Source organism: Gordionus sp. m RMFG-2023, chromosome 4 (assembly GCF_954871325.1).
Source record: "Gordionus sp. m RMFG-2023 chromosome 4, tfGorSpeb1-WG-v2, whole genome shotgun sequence".
Lineage (NCBI taxonomy): Eukaryota > Metazoa > Nematomorpha > Gordioida > Chordodea > Parachordodidae > Gordionus > Gordionus sp. m RMFG-2023.
Window position 1 is genome coordinate 8,891,822 of NC_088778.1, and position 18,741 is coordinate 8,910,562.

General features: G+C 25.5%; 1 protein-coding gene across 1 annotated transcript; it reads left to right on the forward strand.

Moving 5' to 3' along the window:
- The first annotated feature begins 9,151 nt into the window (after positions 1 to 9,151).
- On the forward strand, positions 9,152 to 16,878 carry LOC135928596 (uncharacterized). Its single transcript, XM_065465052.1, has 9 exons — positions 9,152 to 9,212; positions 10,394 to 10,553; positions 11,717 to 11,868; positions 12,605 to 12,667; positions 12,749 to 12,921; positions 13,626 to 13,802; positions 14,335 to 14,371; positions 15,133 to 15,308; positions 16,761 to 16,878. Exons 1-9 carry the CDS (start codon positions 9,152 to 9,154, stop codon positions 16,866 to 16,868), a joined length of 1,107 nt encoding a protein of 368 aa, XP_065321124.1. The 3' UTR covers positions 16,869 to 16,878.
- The last annotated feature ends 1,863 nt before the right edge of the window (positions 16,879 to 18,741 follow it).

Consider the following 18,741-nt stretch of genomic DNA (forward strand, 5'->3'; position numbering starts at 1 on the left):
TTTTTAATTTTTTTAATAGATAATTAATTGAGGTAATAAATTTCGACGTATATAATCAAATGATAAAATAAATTTATAAGTCTATTCTGTTTATAAGCCATAGCCATAAAATATACATAAAATATTTATTTTTTTAAAGTTTAATTGATAATTCAAGTATTTGTGGAAAATAAAAATATTTTAGTATTTAATCTCATTTCCCCCTTAATTCCATTTTCTCTAAAATAAATCATCATTTCTTAAGGCTTTTGTGGTATTGATACTAATATTTTCTTCTCTTTATAAACAGAATAGGGATATTTCATTAATATCATAAAGAAATAAAGAATGGACGGGCGTTATCTCTCAAATTTATTTCATTTACTGAAAGCGATTTTAAAACTTGAAAAGTCGGATTTTGTTTGAAATGTCTCCAACATGTGTAACCTAACTATTCTATGAATTTAAGACAATCTTCGCTTTGAGTTTGAAAGTCAAATTCATACGAAAAAATACATAAAATGAACACAAATTAAAGGTAGTTCAAAAGTTTATGGCAAATTTTAGACTAGATACTTTACACCTTCGAGAATAAATTTCGGTCAAATTAAATTTTCCAAATTTAAAAGTCGCTCTGAATAATGATTTAAAATTCAGAGTATCTACCCGTTTCATATCCCAATGTCGCATATATTTATGATTACACATTGTCAATTTAGCTTTTATATAATATGATAATAAATGGCACTGCATAAGGTTGCTAATGGCCAGTTTTCGCTGAAAGTTGATATAAGCTTATCAAATGTTTCAATAAAAATCAGATTGAAAGAGATATGGATTTTTCCTGATGAATATCATATTTTCATCATTAAAATTTGTCTTCTAAGCTTAAGTGTTTGTAAATAAAACGCTTTTCAACATTAACCTTGTTTGCATAAGAAGCTAACAAGATTTGAGTCATTTGAATGGATTAAAGCGAATATTTATTGGTTTTGAACTAATCCACTTAAATAATTTTTTATAGTTAATAAAATTTCATTTTTATTGTATTCTCCACTCTTTTTAGTCAAGTGAGCGCAGACTTTAGAAAGATGTTCTTCTAATATAGATACACCTCTATATGTGTTTGTAGAAAACATGACTCTTTTTATATAAGATAATATATAATATCCATTTCTATATAATAATTTTAAATGATATAACCTGATTAATAAGTCATAAAAATGTGTTAGCATATAAGATACGAATAAAGTTATAAAACGCCTACTAGTTTTTAAGAGAATGTTACTAACTATTTTCAACAATTATTTTCTCAGGCTTATAATAGAATGATCATTTAAAATGGAAAATAATGTTTGGATAATATTGAGTAAAAAATATTTTTTAAAATATGTTACATAGTTTTAAAAAAAAACTCTTACTTGAATATAAATCGATAAACATATGAGTATGAATAATCAAAATGCCTAAAAATCTTGAAAACATTGTTAATGCTTTTCGCTATTTTTTTTTCTTAAATAAAAATTCAATAACAATCAATTTAAGTTGAAAAAAAAGTGCTGTAAAATTTAATTTTTCATTTTTTTTTAGATATTTATTGATACAAAATGGGCATGAATTTAAAACATTCAAAAAATCTTAATAATTAACATGAATCAGGCCATATGATTTGATTGTAAAGATTCAAATGTAAAAGGATCAAAGCAACTTCATTTGCACTCAAATCCTATAAAAAATCAGATTCAGTTATAAAAATCAAAACATAAAAAATATTTATAGAATGTATAATAATTTATAAACTAAACGCACTTTTCAGATAATTAATACGGTCATGTTTTCGTATTAAGGATATTTCTAAAAGGAGGTGAGATAAAATTCATTGGAGATTATTAGGTCTACTTATTGAGAGCCATTGAATTGGCTATATTACTTTTTTTTTAAACATTAAGAATATAAATATATGATATCCTATTTTGTTTTATGTAATGTATTTATATTTAATTTTAATCCCTAGCATATTAAAATATATTATATATTAATTATACATAAGTAAACTTATCAAATTGTAGCCGATGGGGAAGGGGGGGGGGCACTTGTTCATTTAATTTGTCAATTTATCAAAGTTAGTATCTCCATAATAAAAAGATAACATTTCGTTATATACGTCAAAATGGGATTTCTTAGGAGGATATTGAAGATTTTTGAAACAATTTGAATGCTGGCCAAATTATTTATGGAATGATTAGTTTTTGAAAGATATATTTGATATCTATCTAAAGTGATATAATATGAAACTGTGCCTCTCACTAAGTGACTTATGTGTGACCTCGAAGTTTAGCATCTAAAAACTTATTACCTATTAGATTAATATAATTTTGAATATTTTTTTTGAAATATTCATACGCATTATTTACCTCCTGATGCTGAATATTGAATGATAGTCCTACAAGTTCTGGCTTAGATTGGAGGAAAAAAATATTCTTTTATTCTATTCTATTTTTTTATTATCAATTTTTAAGATTTCGATAATTTTATGCAAATATATAAATAACCAATCCCAATATGAGAAGCAAAAAAGTCTTGAGCTAAATATTGATTAAAAATCTAGATAAATTATTTTAAATATCCTATTTTTTCTTGATATAACTTTTTTATGGGAAAAAAATATTTCGAAAATTAAATATTGTTGTATTGTAATAAACACGTTTGCACTTCCTTTCCTCAATTTTTCTAAATTATTAATCTAATTATTTGTTTAAAAAAACCATATAACATCTTTTTTTACCATCTAATTTCTCTTATTGTTATCAGATACAAATATATAATATAAATAATTATTATACTAAATATAGTGTTAAAATGACACAACGGGGGTGAACTGGCCATTAAGACTAGTGGGAAAAGTCCCATAGGGCCTAGAGATTATATTAAAACAATGGGGTCTTTAGATATAATATTTTTTTCTTTGTTTATACGAGTCCAGAGAATCGTTTGGAGCAGGTAATTTGAGAAGGGAATCTATTGGTTTGCAAGCTCAAATTTAGTAAGAGTAATTATATTTATAGCCATATTCTCAATTTATGTATGATACATGTAATAATCTCGAGGCAAAAAAACTCTTTGCAGGACTAGGCTTGGACATTTATTAGCGAACTCGAGATTTAGACAATATTTTTCTGGCTAAGATATTAAGTTAGCCGTTTTTAAAAATCATGTCAAATGCAGCTTTGCATTATTTATTGGGTCCGTGAAAAAAAAAGTTGAGTATCAGCGTCTTAGTTATTTTAAATTCCTTATCATGACAATAGAATTAATTAAAATAAAATATCAACACACAATCTTTCTTATTAAAATTTATACGCCTAAACTTTGAAATTTACATAATTATAAAATAAAATAATATTATAATTATAATTATAATAATTTATAAAAAATCTTTAAAAATCAAACAAAGTCACAAATATTTGTATATTATAACCAACGCCACCACATAATAAAATAATTTAATATTAATGAATTATTATGCTAAACAAATACTTCATTAGACAAATATATAATATTTTAAAAAACAATTATTTTTTTTTTACAGACACAAACCGCAAATATTATTAAGCAAAAATATTTCAAATATTTATGTTAATATTTTTTTATATAAATGGATATTTTTTTCATTCATAAAAAAAGTGAATATAATCCCTGTACAATTTCAAGTTACGACTCGAAATCAAAAATTTTTATTAAAAATAACATTCCATATTAAATTTGAGCTTTATAAAAGAAGGATTTGAAGGCTATAATAATCTTAAACAGCGACTTGGTCAAGGCTTAAAGAGGACATATGAATATCCCTATTAGTGTTCATTTCTGGTCATAGATATAATTAGATATTAAAATAACATAATAAAAAAAAATAAAATAATTTTATGACGATATCTTATTTTAAACTAAACAAAATATCATAGGCTGAAGAGCGTTAAAACGTCTCAATTATAATTATTCAAATATTTATTTTATCTAATTAGAGTTGCCATGTATAAATATTTTTTTACTTGTAAAATAAATTAGAGGTGTTATTAGCATAAATCACGATAAATATTTAAGTGAGTTTCTAAAAAAAACATGTTCAAATCGAGAACCTTTCCGAGAAAGATGATTGAGTTTTTTTTCCATAATGCTATTTCCTATTCCATAAATTATATTCTCCCTAGCCTAAATTCTTAAATACGATCGTGTTTTTGAGCCATACTAATGCTAAGATGCGCAGATCTGTTCAAATCAGACGATATGAATTCTCACTTAAAAAAAATTTTTTTATTCAGGAGGGACTCAAGACCTCGGCAATTTTATTTTCTATTGTTTTTTAAAAAGAGGTTTGTGAAGAAGAAAACAAACAATTTTTTTTTCCTCTAGTATAATTTCAATCTACCTTAAAAATGCCTACTTTTTCTTCAATCCAATCTTTAATAATTTTTTCTTTGGATCTGTCACCTTCTCCGCGAAATAAACAATATTGAGGTGCTGCCTATTGAAAAAAGAAGCTTATTATAGAGTAATTCCAAGATTATTTTAAATATAATATATATATTTCAAAATTTATATTATTTTACATGATCAAATATTTCTATCTTTCTTTCTTTCTCATTTTTTTTGTAAACGCTTCCAGATATTTTGTCAAAAAATTTATATTTTTTATGATTGCGAAATAATTAAATTTAGAAAGTCCTGTGAGCTCTTATAATAATAAATATTTATTATTAAATATCTTTGCAAAACAAAATAATTTGAGAATAAATTAATTTTCCATTATTTTTTTCTGCGAAGTTTTGGATTCCTTCATTTTGGACACAAAGTAATCTAATATTTCGATATTTATAATTATAAAAATTATCTATGGAAAAATATAGTAATTTTATTTTAAAACCATGTTAGTCTCGATGTGTTTTCTCCGACAATGTGTTATTTATTCTACTATATTATTTATTGAGGACATTTTTTTATCAGAAATGTATTCTAAAAATATGATCATAATACTTACTATAAATTTCGGACAAGACAAATTTGTAATAATTTATATAAATTTTTCCATATATTTTTTTATATATTATAAATTAAATATTCCTCAAAATTTTTATGATTAAATTATCTTAAATTATTAAACGTGCTGAAATAATAATAAGGAAATTCGGTATTAACTTTTAAAAATCCTCAAAAAGTGATTTAAAGATATTTTTTTTATGCCCGATATTGAGACTAGAATTTACAAAGAAATAACAATGGAAAGGGAGTAGTTAAGAATTCCTATTGGTATTGCCTAATAGAATTTATTTAATTGTGAAGGCGACTTTAATAATTTTATTATTCTTATATATTTGATATAAAAAAATAAAAATGGCTCACGCCTATTTCAAATAAATTAAAAAAAAAACACTCTTATAGTTAGTAGGTAAAATATATATTATTCATAGAGTTATTTGTTTTTTTTATTTGGGGGAGGGAAGGGGTAGCTTTGAATAATGTCTAATATCCTGTTATCTTTATACAAGTTTCGTAAATTAAAATTAACATATTTTATCTTTACGTAAATAAGAAGTGAAAGTTTAAAAAGTTATAATACCTTACACGCTACATTCAAACCTGATATTATCTTAAGTATTTGTTAAAACATATACTAGGCCTATGGAAAATTATTCGATATTCAATTTTCATATCGAATATACAAATAATCAAAAAAATTGACCAAGAGTACATTTTTAATTGATAAATAGAGGTCCAAACCTTTCTGTCACTTATGAGCAAAATCCTCAGGCTGATATAATATTATTTTGGCTAAAATCTTAATCGGGCCGATTAACAACACCGCCACTAACTATATTTAATTTTTTTTTATTATTGGGCTTTTGTTTAAAATTTTCTGAAACTAAAAAAAAACAACTAATTGCCTGAATATTATAGTATTCTATATCCACTTTTTCATAAATTTTTATTTTTTTCCTAAAATTCTTCCATATCATCAATAAATTAATAGCCATAAATATGATAACAAAAAATTAAGGCGATGTCCGAAATATTTTGTAAAAAAAAAAATTCAAAGAGTTCAGAAATTTTAAAATTTTAATGAAAATAGTATAATAAATTTTTTAAATTTTCTGGAATTTTATTTTAGACAAGTTTTTATTTTTAAATAAAGTCTAGTTCTACTTTTTCGATGAAGTATCGGAAGTTTGTGAATTTAATTTTTTGACATTTTGGACACAAACAAAAACTTATGCCTGAAAGAATAGCTTTTTTTCAAAATTTATTTTTAGAATTTTTACGAATTATTATGCAATATAATGCTTTATTTTTTTTATTATGCATGTAATTAGTGTTGTTAAACAGTTCGATTTGAGCCGATTTTTAAAAACGGCTAATTAAATATTTTGGCCAGAAAAATATTGCCTAAACCTCGAAATTTTGTTGATAGATGTCCAAACCTGTTTGCCATCTATGACCAAAATCTTCAGGCTTGCGTACAATATTTCCGGATAAAATATTGAGTCGGCCGTTTTTTAAAATCGGATCAAATCGAGCCATTTATCAACACTACAATATAATATAATATTTGAAGAAAAAAAATCTATGTTTGATCCATCAGAATACAATTTTAATATTCGATTCGAATATCTCATTATTCGATTAGATTTTCTGAAGACCTACCCTGGACAATAGCCATTAAATATAATAAAAAAAATACAATGATTTATGCTATCGATTTCTCCGAAAAGAATAGAAAGAAAGTTGATTATATATTTTATGAATTTGATAACTTAATATTTATCTTTTTAAAAATTATGTCCTAAAGTAAAATATTTAATGATTTCATGAATTGGAAGATTATTCGAAAAACTAAAATCTATCAGGGCATTTAATATACTATTAAAATTTAATATAATAAATTTTTATTCATTATGATTCATAGATTTGAAAAGTTTAATACACCGTTTTCAAACAAATTTACAGAATCAAAAACTTCCCCCCCCCCCTTTTTTTTATTCCTTAAAGGAGAATTATAAAATAAAATATTTGAAATGGTTCAAAATCTATTATTTTTTAGAAATTTGTCTAAGTTTGTTAGGATGGGAGGAATAAGTCCTATTAAAACTTATCATATAAGGGATAGCATTTCTATATTTATATACTTATTTATATCATAAATATATGATTGTAAAATTATATTAATACATTAACATGTCATATCTTTGTCTATGGTCGCTGAAGGGTATCTAAGTTCACGATAAAAACTTATCAATTATCATCAGGAAAGAGCACATATTTAAAAAAAAAAAAATATGTTCAAAGCTTTAATTAAAATGCAATAATTTTTTCTTAGATAATTAACCTTTCATTTTAAAGCTAATTTTTATCCTTAACTAAGTTTTAATTAATAACAGGGGATATTATAAATGAACACGTTTGGAAAAAGGAGGCCTCACAAATTTAAGGTATAATCAATAAAAATATAATCTCGTATAGTTTTTTTTCGAAAGAAGGGGGGGGGGGGTGGTTAAATAAATAAGAAATACATTGTAAAACGAGATTGGCTTCTACGTAAGGTTCCTTTTAGCAATTTTTATGCTATTTCAAATAGCTACACAATTGATTTTAAAAATAATTGTATATTAATTAGACAAGTTCAATAATATGCTTTATATATATATAACATATAATAAATATTTACGAATCACACATATTAACTTTTTTTATATTTTGTGAAGGACTATCATCTCTTATTCGCAACCTGTTAAATAAGACTAATATATTTTTGTTATAAGAGTGATCTTACCAGGCCTAGGCCATAGTTGAAATTGAATAAAGTGTCAAATCCAAGAATTTAAACCTCTTTTAACATTTTATAGGAATTGACTTATAACCACCTTTTCATTTTTTTTATACTATGAGTAAAATTTTTCCTAATTTGAGCACTTAAAACTTTGGAACATTTTGGTTACAAATGATTTTTTTAAAATTATTTAAATAAACATCATTCCACGTTAAAATTTGGCCACAAAGTATATGATAGGTATAGATAATATATTTATATATATAATCATATTAATCATTTTGAATATGCCTTATATGAGCACTTATGCTTAAAACAATTATTTTTATTATATTGATGTCAATGAAATATTATTAAAAGCCAGAAGGTCAATTTATTTCTATTTATATTCTAAAAAAGTGATTAATAATTTTTTTTCGCCTCATCCTGATAATTTAGGTATAAACCTATGCTGTCACTTTATTTATTATAAGTGTACATACATTGAAATTGAAGTCATTGTAATCAATTTCATTGGCTGTAGCAGACGTCATTTAAGGCATTTAGTTTAAATGCCTTTCAATGGCGGACTTCAATATATGCACTTTCTTGTTTAATTTGGGCAGAAATCTTGATTCCTAACTAATGCCCAAATTAGACAAGTTTTATAATTCATATTTTTAATTTGATTTAAAAACCTCACTTGCCATGTGCATGCGTATTTCCAATACAAGTGCGTCTTTTATACATGAAAGCGTTAATTTTTTTAAAAATAAAATTTATATCGTATATATCGTAATATAATTTTTTTATCCATTCTTTTATAAACTCTCGTCTCGCCATTCTCAAGCTCTTATTAAATTTGATTTTTCTATTTTATTAAATTATTTAAAAATGAATTTAGAAAATATAATTAGAAAATTTCAATTATATGAAAATATAAATCCTTTATTTGGGAAAAACGAGGATAAATTGGAATGGGTTAAGTGCACTGGCTGACAATTCATATATGAGTTTAACAAAGTCATGAATTGCCAGAAAATCATAAAGAGAATGGTTAAAAATGAAAAAACATTATTTATTATATTATAATATATATATAGATCATTTTAAATGAATGATGAAATGACTAAATATAAAACTATAATTATATTTTTGGTTTTATCTCGTTTTGAAAAGACTTTTTGCAGTAAGAAAAGGATATATTTTATTACAATTAAAAGCGTTTGTTCCATATTATAAGCTTTTATTAAAAATGATTTTAATTAAAGTCATTCCAAGCCATTTTGGAATGTGTTTTGATTTGGTTATCTATAGATTACTACAGAGATCATATAAAGGATATTTATTTATATAAAAAAAAATCTAGAATAAATGAAAAAGATTTCGATATCGCATCTTCAAATATTCCTCAGCCTTTTCTATGCTCTCCAAAGTAAAAATATAAACCCATAAACTTGTATAATGCCTTTTGATTTACAAAAAAAATAAATAAAATAATTATAAATAATGCTATCAAATTAGTTGATTAAAAGCATTGAAAATTGGATTTCTAACCCATCTTTCTCACTCCACATAATATTTTAAATGGGATCTCTTAATTACTCAGATCATTTAATTTTCAATAGAGGCGAGTAAAACTCAAAATTTTAATTTATAAAATTAATTATCTTATAAAAATATTTAAAAAGTTATTTTTACCCCTCCCTCCCCCAAAAAAATGATGCGGGTACCACCTTGGAACCCTTCAAACCTTAATAATACGGGGAAATAATTTCCTTTAAGGCTACCTCCTCATCCAAATAATTAAGCCACGTTTTAATCCCCTTAATTATACCTACAACGATGGATCCTAGAAAATTTAAGCTATGCGATATTTCAAAATACAAATATAAAATATTTTTATAATTAAGAATCCCATGACTATGATCTCAGTCAGATATACAAATATAAAAGTGTTTTCTGGCCAACTGCTGATATAATCGACTAGTTAACAAGATATATTTCAAAAAAAAATTAAACTAATCAAATGATATTACAAATTGGGAGTAAAACCATATCGAAAATCTCATGTCGAATCGTTTATAACTAGTTATTGAATGCTATTAAACACCTCGCCCCTGTCTGTGACTTTATTTTAACGGCTTGTAATGAGTTTATTTACGCAGAAAGTTTTTCTCTTATTTTATTTAAACCGGTTCTCCAAAGATGATTAAATGTTCAAAATAGTCCAACCTCCCTTCGAAATTCATTTTTTGTTATCATAATAATCAACATAATTAGTCCTTATCTTTATATGGTTTTCCTGATTTATTCCGGAAAAAGAAATCCTTATACAATCTTTCTCATGACCTTATAGCTCCAAATCTATCTTAGTTATCATTTTTAAACAAAATTTATTAATGGGAACTCTTCAATGATAGTAATTTCCCCTTTAATAAAACACGATTACTTATAAAAACTCATTTTTTTAAAATTAAAATGATAAATATTTCACATATTTTTCAAAATACTGTTTTCTATCATATAAAAAATTAATCTGACTTTATAAAAAATATTTATATAACTCCTTATTAATTACTATTACGAATGTAATTATGATTTATTACAAATTAGATATATTATGTCAAAATTCCCCCTTTCTACACGAACCAGAAGATGTTAGCATAAGTGTTGGAGGGAGTGTGATATTAAAATGCGTGATTAGACCCGATGTCGGCAGAGCATTCTGGGTTAAAGATGGAGTCGCGCTTTATGATCTAACTAATAACGATAGGTAAAAGAAAATGAATTTTATATTAAATCTATTTTTATAGAAATATATATATATACTATTTTTTTTTAAAACTATATAATAATAAAACCAAGTTGTTATTTAAGTTGAGGTTTATGTTAAAACCAGGGACCCGGAGTGAACCGTAACGAATCGTTAAACCATTATAAACCATTTTAAATATCAGAACCGTAACCCAATCGATATAATTATTTTTTGAAGTAGTAAAAAGAACCTTTATAAAAAAACGTTAAACCGGTTCAAACCGGTTCAATTTTTATATTTTAGGAATCAAAAAATTTGAATATCCAGAATTATACAAACTTGCTCTTATAGTACTGGCGGTTCTCGAAACACAAGTTTCTGTAGAAAGGGCCTTTTCGGGGCTAAAATTTGTGTTATGGTCACAACAAACAAATATGAATTCATTTATATTAGAAAATATATTACTTATAATATATTTAAAAATGAGTTATTTTGAATCTTATATATTTTTTTTATATATAATTCATAGATGCTTATAATAAAAATAAATTAGACGATAGTGTTGCTTCAATAAAAAAAAGAAATTCTAACCGTAATGAACCATTATGAACCTTTATAATTAGCTGAACCGAACCTTTGTAAATTTCTTTTTAAGAAACCGTAACCAAAACGTAACCATTATAATTTTTTACATACTGAACCGTTATAAATAACGGTGCGGGTCCCTGGTTAAAACTCATCAAAACACAATGATAATTTTATTTAAATAAGGAAATAATTTAAAGGGCTAAACTGTGGAGCAGTGGTTATGGCCTAAGTTTTGGTTTTTAAAACTGAAATTACGAATTTACTATCAGACTTAAAGTTCCCTCTTCTTTTCAGTAAAATCTAAATGACAGGCAGTCATAATCTGTCTAATTTTATAGAGGGGAAAAGGGGGAGGGGTGGCTAAGAAAGGAAAAAAAATTGACCTAATTTTTCTGATCACAGGATCCAGAATTTGTCTGACCCCAAAAAACAACTTATGAGTTTTGACATTAAATTTTAATTGTCTGTAAGAATATTCTGTAAAGAGGAAACCTCTTCAATGCGTAAATCCAAAATATGATTAATTACTACATTATTTTAAGCAGGTCTCTTTTCATTAACTGTATAATGGGAATTAAATAATAAAACATAAGGTATTCTTATATCGGAAATCAAAACAAGGGTGTTTACAATTTGCTTATTGACAATGCATTAATGAATCAAGATAGCGGGAGATGGCAATGCGCAGTGACAAATGGGTATCCTCAGACATCCAGGAGTGCAATTTTAAACGTTGTTCAAAAGTGTTTGATAAATTTTATTAATAATTTTCATAGTATCCTTATATATGAATTCGCAAAAAGAAAATTATTTTTAAAATTGATTATATCATTAAAAAAGGTATATATATATATATATATCAGAGACCTGCATATGTATCATTTGTACGGTCCGACCCGTGCGGACCCGGATTTTTTTTAAACTATTTTTTTCGGTCCGGTTCGGTCCGAACCGGTTCGGATTTTTTTTATAGATTTCAAATATTTGGTTTTAAAATATAGTGCCCGGCACGGCCCGGATATTTTTTTAAAATAATTTTTAGGCCCGGACAAGGCCTGCAGGTCTCTGATATATATTATGAAATCCATTGGAATTTAGAACCTTTCAATTTAAAACATTCAAGTATTCCTACATGTATAGAGTATCCTTGCTCTGAATTTCCGACAATTTTGCCTATAACATTTGAAGTAATTTTTTCAAAATTTATATGAACTTATGTAGATTTTTCATATAAATTTAAAAAATATTCAAAAGATTTTGGTATAATTGTCTGAATTTATGTTGTTGATAAGGTATGTATTCTACACATTTTGAAATGCATTGCCTGTCAAATCATATTTTTAAATTTATAAATCTCCCTTGGTAAATGATATAAAATTCAGAGATTTCGAACTTTTTCAATAATGATGCAAGGGAAAGAAAAAATAATGGAAGGAGTTTTTTTCTATTAAATTTTAAAAAAATTCTATGTTTATTTTTAGATACCAATATAGAAAAGCCACATACGATCGCATATTATAAGCCTTCGATTAATCAAACCGCAGGTATAATATTTATATTTAAACTAAATAAATCCATAGTGAGTTGTATCTTTTAAATCTTCTTATTCAAAAAAAAATAAATAGCTTTCCACTACTGCACACAAGATCGAATCTTGGTGACTTTCGATTTTCCTTTTCGATTGAACATCACGTTAATCGGTAGAGGATCCGAATGCTCGTTGCAAATTTATGAAATGGAAACTGTTTCCCTATTTATACCTTATTACGATTGTAAAACGACAATTGCCAGCTATAAAGTTTTAAATATGTCTATCTTTCTTTTCTTTTTTAAAAAAAAAACATTATTTCGAATCTTGAGAAGTAGCATTGTTAAAAACCGATTTGAGTTGATCTTTAAAAACTGCTCGATTAAAATTTTGGTCAAAATAAAAATTATGCAAGTCGAGATTTGGCAAATAGAAATCCTAACCTATCTAACATCTATAAGCAAATACGTAATATCATTTTCCAAACTTATCGGGCCCTTTTTAAGAATCGACCAAATCGGGTTTTTACCAACATTACTTGAGAGGGTTATAGGAAGAAAGAAGATGGTGGGATGGAGGGAATAGATTAAATAATTCGTTATTGTTTGGTAGTATCGATTGCAACATTTTTCATTTTACAATAATAAAAAATAGCACTGCATATTATGATGCTATTTTCAAATATAATATTTTTTTTACAGAATTATAACATGTCGGATTTGGTGTCGAACTCGGCGCTGCACATGTCTATAATAATATATTTTGGTATTTATCCTGATTCTTAAGAGGGTGTTTAATCCATATTACACTTACAAAGAAATTGTCTAGTTTTGTTTTATGGAATAGTTAGTGTAAATAAAATTTTACCTTAAAAAGTATTTTTTCAAACTTATGAAATTTAATTTCAAAACTTGCAAAAATTGATTTTAAACTTATATTTTATATTATTTATATTTATATAAAAAATATGACAGGAAGATTCACAAGTTCACTTCTCATCTAACATTATGTTAAAATATGGAGACATCCAAATAACTTACTATTTCAGCTGCGCAGTTCCTAGATATGACATCCGAAAGTATTACACTACCAAGAGAAGGGTTTTTGATCTATCACCACAAGCTGTTCCATATAAACGATCTCTGCCAAATGTATAAATTAATACATTATTTACAATTATGTCGATTCATAGTTTTATTATTTGGAATCATTCTCTCTCTAAATTATATACTTAATATGAAATATATTATATAAGGGGTTTAGCAAATCTGGAAATTTAGAAAGCAATTTTTTTTTTTTAATTTAATTCATTATTATTCCAAGTTTTTTTTTAATATTCAAAATCAAATTTTCCCGTTTTAATCCCGCACGTAAAATTAATTTTGCCGTGATAATAACTACACTCTTAATTTATACTAGTTTTTATCTAATGATCATAGTTAATATACATAATAATTAATGGAATTGTCTGAAATTCAAAGGGGTTTTATCTTATATAAAAAGCTGAAATTTAAAAACGCATTCAATAAATGATTTAAAAAAAACAAATATCAGATTTGTTTAAGCTAAAAAAATGGAAAGAATAATTTATTGAAGTTCATTTTACGCTAATAATAATAACCTGATTTTGAATAATAATATCATTATGTGTATTACAAATAATTTTTTATATAATATTTGCAGGATTGTCCAATCAGGATAAATAATACAGAATTCACAAGTATGTTAAAACGATTTTTTAAAAATATTTATTTTTCAATTTTAGAATATTATTTATATCCTAATCTGATCAAATTTAAATAAATTTTTTTTAAAAAAAACTACTTTATAAATTATTATTTATTTGTAAATATATATAAATACACGAATTTAGGTGAGTCGTATTTTAAAAATATGACTCCATATCATATATTTATTATACTTAATTTTATCTAAAACAATTTGTTTATCTATAATTTCAATTTCATAACTGATGATATCAAACTAGATAATTAGTCCGAAGGCTATGTCGCTCGGAATATTATTGAAACTTATTTCTGTTTAGGCTAGGCTATTCAGCTTTTAAACTATTGACAACTTACTCTGGTTTGTTTTAAATTTTTACATTAAATAAATAAATATTAGTTGTTATTTAAATATTCTTTCGGTATAAATAAAAAAAAGAGAAGTGGCAAATCTTATTAGCCTATTTCTTTTTATGGTGTTTAGGAAGCTAAAAAAATGGCTAAATAGAGCTGTTTAGAAATGATAGAAGGGTTAACATGCCCTTATAATTGTATAGAAGTATTTTTATTTAAAATAAACTATATTGGCAAATTTTTTCAAAACAACTATCCCTCCTCTCCCCAATAAATTTGGGATTACGGCCTTGCTAAGAGATATGGTGGCCACCACGAAATTAAGAGATTAGCTATAATAATTAATAAAAATTGTATACTTCTATTTTTATTATACTTTTTGTATGTTTGAAAATAAATTTAGCCAAAGTTACATGTGATCGTAATAGTTTCACCATATCTTTATTATTCTTGAGACCTTTTACCGGGATAATCAAAATCCCCGAAAATGGAGAATGCTTTCACCAAATAACGGACCAACGTAATTTCACCAAATCTTTTGGATTTGATCATTGTGGCTCTCAAAAATTATCTCAGATAGTATGAAACATTTAAATTTTATTTTAAAAAGAAAGAAATATATTTATAAAAAGAAATATGATTATTTAACGCTGTACTGTACCCACCCACAGATGAGATTTTACTTTTCGTAATATCTCGTTCTAGATTAGACTAAATAATTAGTTACGAACTCCGTTTTAATTATTAAGAGTAAGTTGCATAACTAAAATTAGTAGCTAATTTTCGTGACCCAAATTTCGGAATCATGTTATTTGTGTAATATTTTATATTTAACACATTTGAATTATGTTAATTTTGCTTTAAATTCTTGGACATACTAATAAATTAGTTCACTAAATTAGTCGAGCTAAGACAAAGTATAAACATGCATCAGAATATTACTCAAACTTAGGGCACTTGTATCATGCATGATTTCTTACGAAAAGAAAATCAACTTTAGATGTAGCCTAATTTATTTTCCTAAATATACTTGTGAGAAATTAGTCCCGTTTAGTTTTTGTCAATAAATAAAAACACGTATAAGGGTATTTCCAAATATAACATTTTTCTCAAAGGGGTTTTTGAGGCTGTTTCCAGTAAAAAAATAATTTGTCGAATTACAAATTTGGAAATAAATAAAAATTACTATAAACATGCTTCAAAACCTGCTTTATATGTTTTAAAATGTCCTCCCGCAAAATCTTTTTATTGAATATTTAGCCGATCTAATTATGTAAATTTTGTTAATCTAGCAACTATTATTAATAAGATTTAAAATCTGACTTACTCATCGTTCATTAGGCTTATATTTTATATTTTGTAGGTATTTAATTTAGATCAGATTTAATGGATATAATTTAAATTTATTTAAAGTATTTGGCCCACACGTATATGAAATTTTTCTTACTTTAAGGTGGGTACCCAACATCAAAATATTAAATCCACAAACTTTCAAAATCTTGATGAAAATAAATAAATAAGCTATTTTAAACATAAAATAAAGATATGTCCAAAACATATTTCTAGAAAATTTTATTAATTAACATACGGTTTCATTAAAATTAAAATTCGCAAAAGTTATGAACTTTTGTTAACTAACTTTGGACACAGTTTCGTAAATTTCCATTTTTTAGGCCCAGCTCGGGTTTATAATAGTAATATTTTAGGATAAGGCTCAAGTAGCCAGGATCCGGGGAGAACAAGTCACTGAATAGAATATAAAAATAATTGATGATATATCGGAACAAATTTAAATATGAAAAATCATAATAATTTAAGAGAAAATAACTTCCAAAGATGTTTTATTGCTAGTATTTTCCTTAAGAAAAAGATATTTGCAATGGGTGAGTGAAGTAAATGATCAGTTACTATCGCTCATTCATAAAAATTAAACATGCAGGGTAGATCAATTTAAGTTAGGATTTATGGCTTTTATTAAGATATAATTGCTAAGGATCACAAATATATTTTTCTAAATATTTTTATTATAAGGAAGGCAATGTGACGAAATTAACAGTCTCCAATAATATTTATATCGAAGAACATTGTACAGTGGGTTCATCAATGCGTCAAATCTATAATTGCATAATATACCCATAGGCATAGAGGAAAAATTCGTCTTTAACAAAAAAAGATTTAATCAAAGTTATTAATGCTGTATATGTATGTACGTGAAAACTTAATTATGTGTTTTATTATATTATGTAATGACATCAAGTAAAAAAAAGAAAATCTGTTTAAACTTATGCTCTTGTATATATTAACTGTTTTGTTTTCTAAATATAAAGATCAAATTCTATTTGTTTACTTTGTATATATTTTGCTAAATTGGAATTTTTAACAACACTAATATGGAGATATATCATTTTATATCATAAACCATATACGTAAACGTATAAATATGTAGTAGAATTTTATGAAATTTCATGTGATTCAGTATTATACTAATACCCTACTATACATATACTCCATAGGATTAAATTGTCTATTATTACTTTTTGCCGCCCGTTATGCTGGTGAGAGTTTTGAGTTATCTTACAAAATGGTAGTATTCAAAATGCTCCCACCCAAGTGTTCTTTTCTCTAACTAAATTTTATACATTTATCAAAAGTTTTAAATTGCCTTTTAAATTTCTGAAATTGAGGAAGATTAAAACGGTGAATGATATATTATCAATTCCATATATCAGGCTAGTTCTTATGGCTAATGCAAGCACATCATATATCAACATTTCGAGAACCTTATTCTTAATAAACATTGAATTATCATAATTAAATTTTATCCCTTCCCTAAAAGTTTTCAATTTTTTTTATTCAAAATGGTTCTATAGATAAAAAATAAAATATGAGATTTTTAAATATATTTAATTAAAATTTAATAACATATACCAGAATCACACTATCATGTATTATTATGGTATTAATGAACTAATGAGGTCATGATTGTATTTTTCCGATAGATAAGTGAATTTGCCGAATATCAATGAAAAACTTTGATGATATATATTTTTCAATTCTTACTCAACTGCGGCGCTGCCTCTGCCGTTGGCATTGTGCCAATGATTAAAGTACATGAATGTTTAATATTCCTAATTTTTAAATGACAAATAAACTTCTCTCCTTCTATAAAACAAAAAAGTAAGCTTCTATTATTGAGTACCAATTCAAGCACTATGAATCCACTAAGGCAAATTTTATGCTCGTAATGGTTAATAAGAAAAATAAAATATCTTTAGTATCGAGATAAGAAATTTTGTTTTTAAATACAAACTTAGTTCAAAGCGTCTAAAATACTCTATAGCTTTTTCCACTTCAACACACTTTTGATGAAATTTCGAATGACTTAAAAACTCAATTGATTTCAAGTGTAATCCCAATAACTATCTTAAAATAGACGTCCAGTAAATAGGCTTCGCCGCCAGACCTTGTGAGACAGACGAATAGCATTCAACATCATACTTCAGAGTCTACGCAAGAATGGAAAAACAGAAAACAGCAGGCTTGAGATTTACCCCCTGTACCGTAAATATTTTTACTCTCTACATGGAACCTCCCTAATCCATCAAAGATATATGGAGATGTCTCCTACACCCAACCCATTCAGTAGACTCTGCTTTACTGATGAAATGACTCACATTGATATGCTATGCTATAACCGAGAGTTCATAAGAAAAATACCAAAGATGTGCACAGATGGAAATTTGATTATTTTACAACACGGCCAGGAATTTACAATTTACCATTTTTAATCATTTTGGCTGTATTTCTTATATTGTTTTAAAAGGGAGACTCAAAATATTAGAAGTAAATTCATGTTTAACGATCCAATATATGGAATTGGTCCCAAAAATATTTGCTCAACCCTTCTTTAAAAAAATATTAGTTAAAAAGAATATAAGCAATTTGAGTATCATGACAAAAAACCAGGGATCCAATATGAATCATTAAACCGGTATTATTTACAGAACAGAAA

Excerpts from the sequence above, each read along its gene's own strand:
- LOC135928596 (XM_065465052.1), top strand. The coding sequence starts at position 9,152 with ATGAAAAAGATTTCGATATCGCATCTTCAAATATTCCTCAGCCTTTTC. Across the intron at positions 10,554-11,716 it reads GATCTAACTAATAACGATAG|GTATTCTTATATCGGAAATC; the intron begins GTAAAAGAAAAT and ends ATAAAACATAAG. Across the intron at positions 11,869-12,604 it reads TTTAAACGTTGTTCAAAAGT|ATACCAATATAGAAAAGCCA; the intron begins GTTTGATAAATT and ends GTTTATTTTTAG.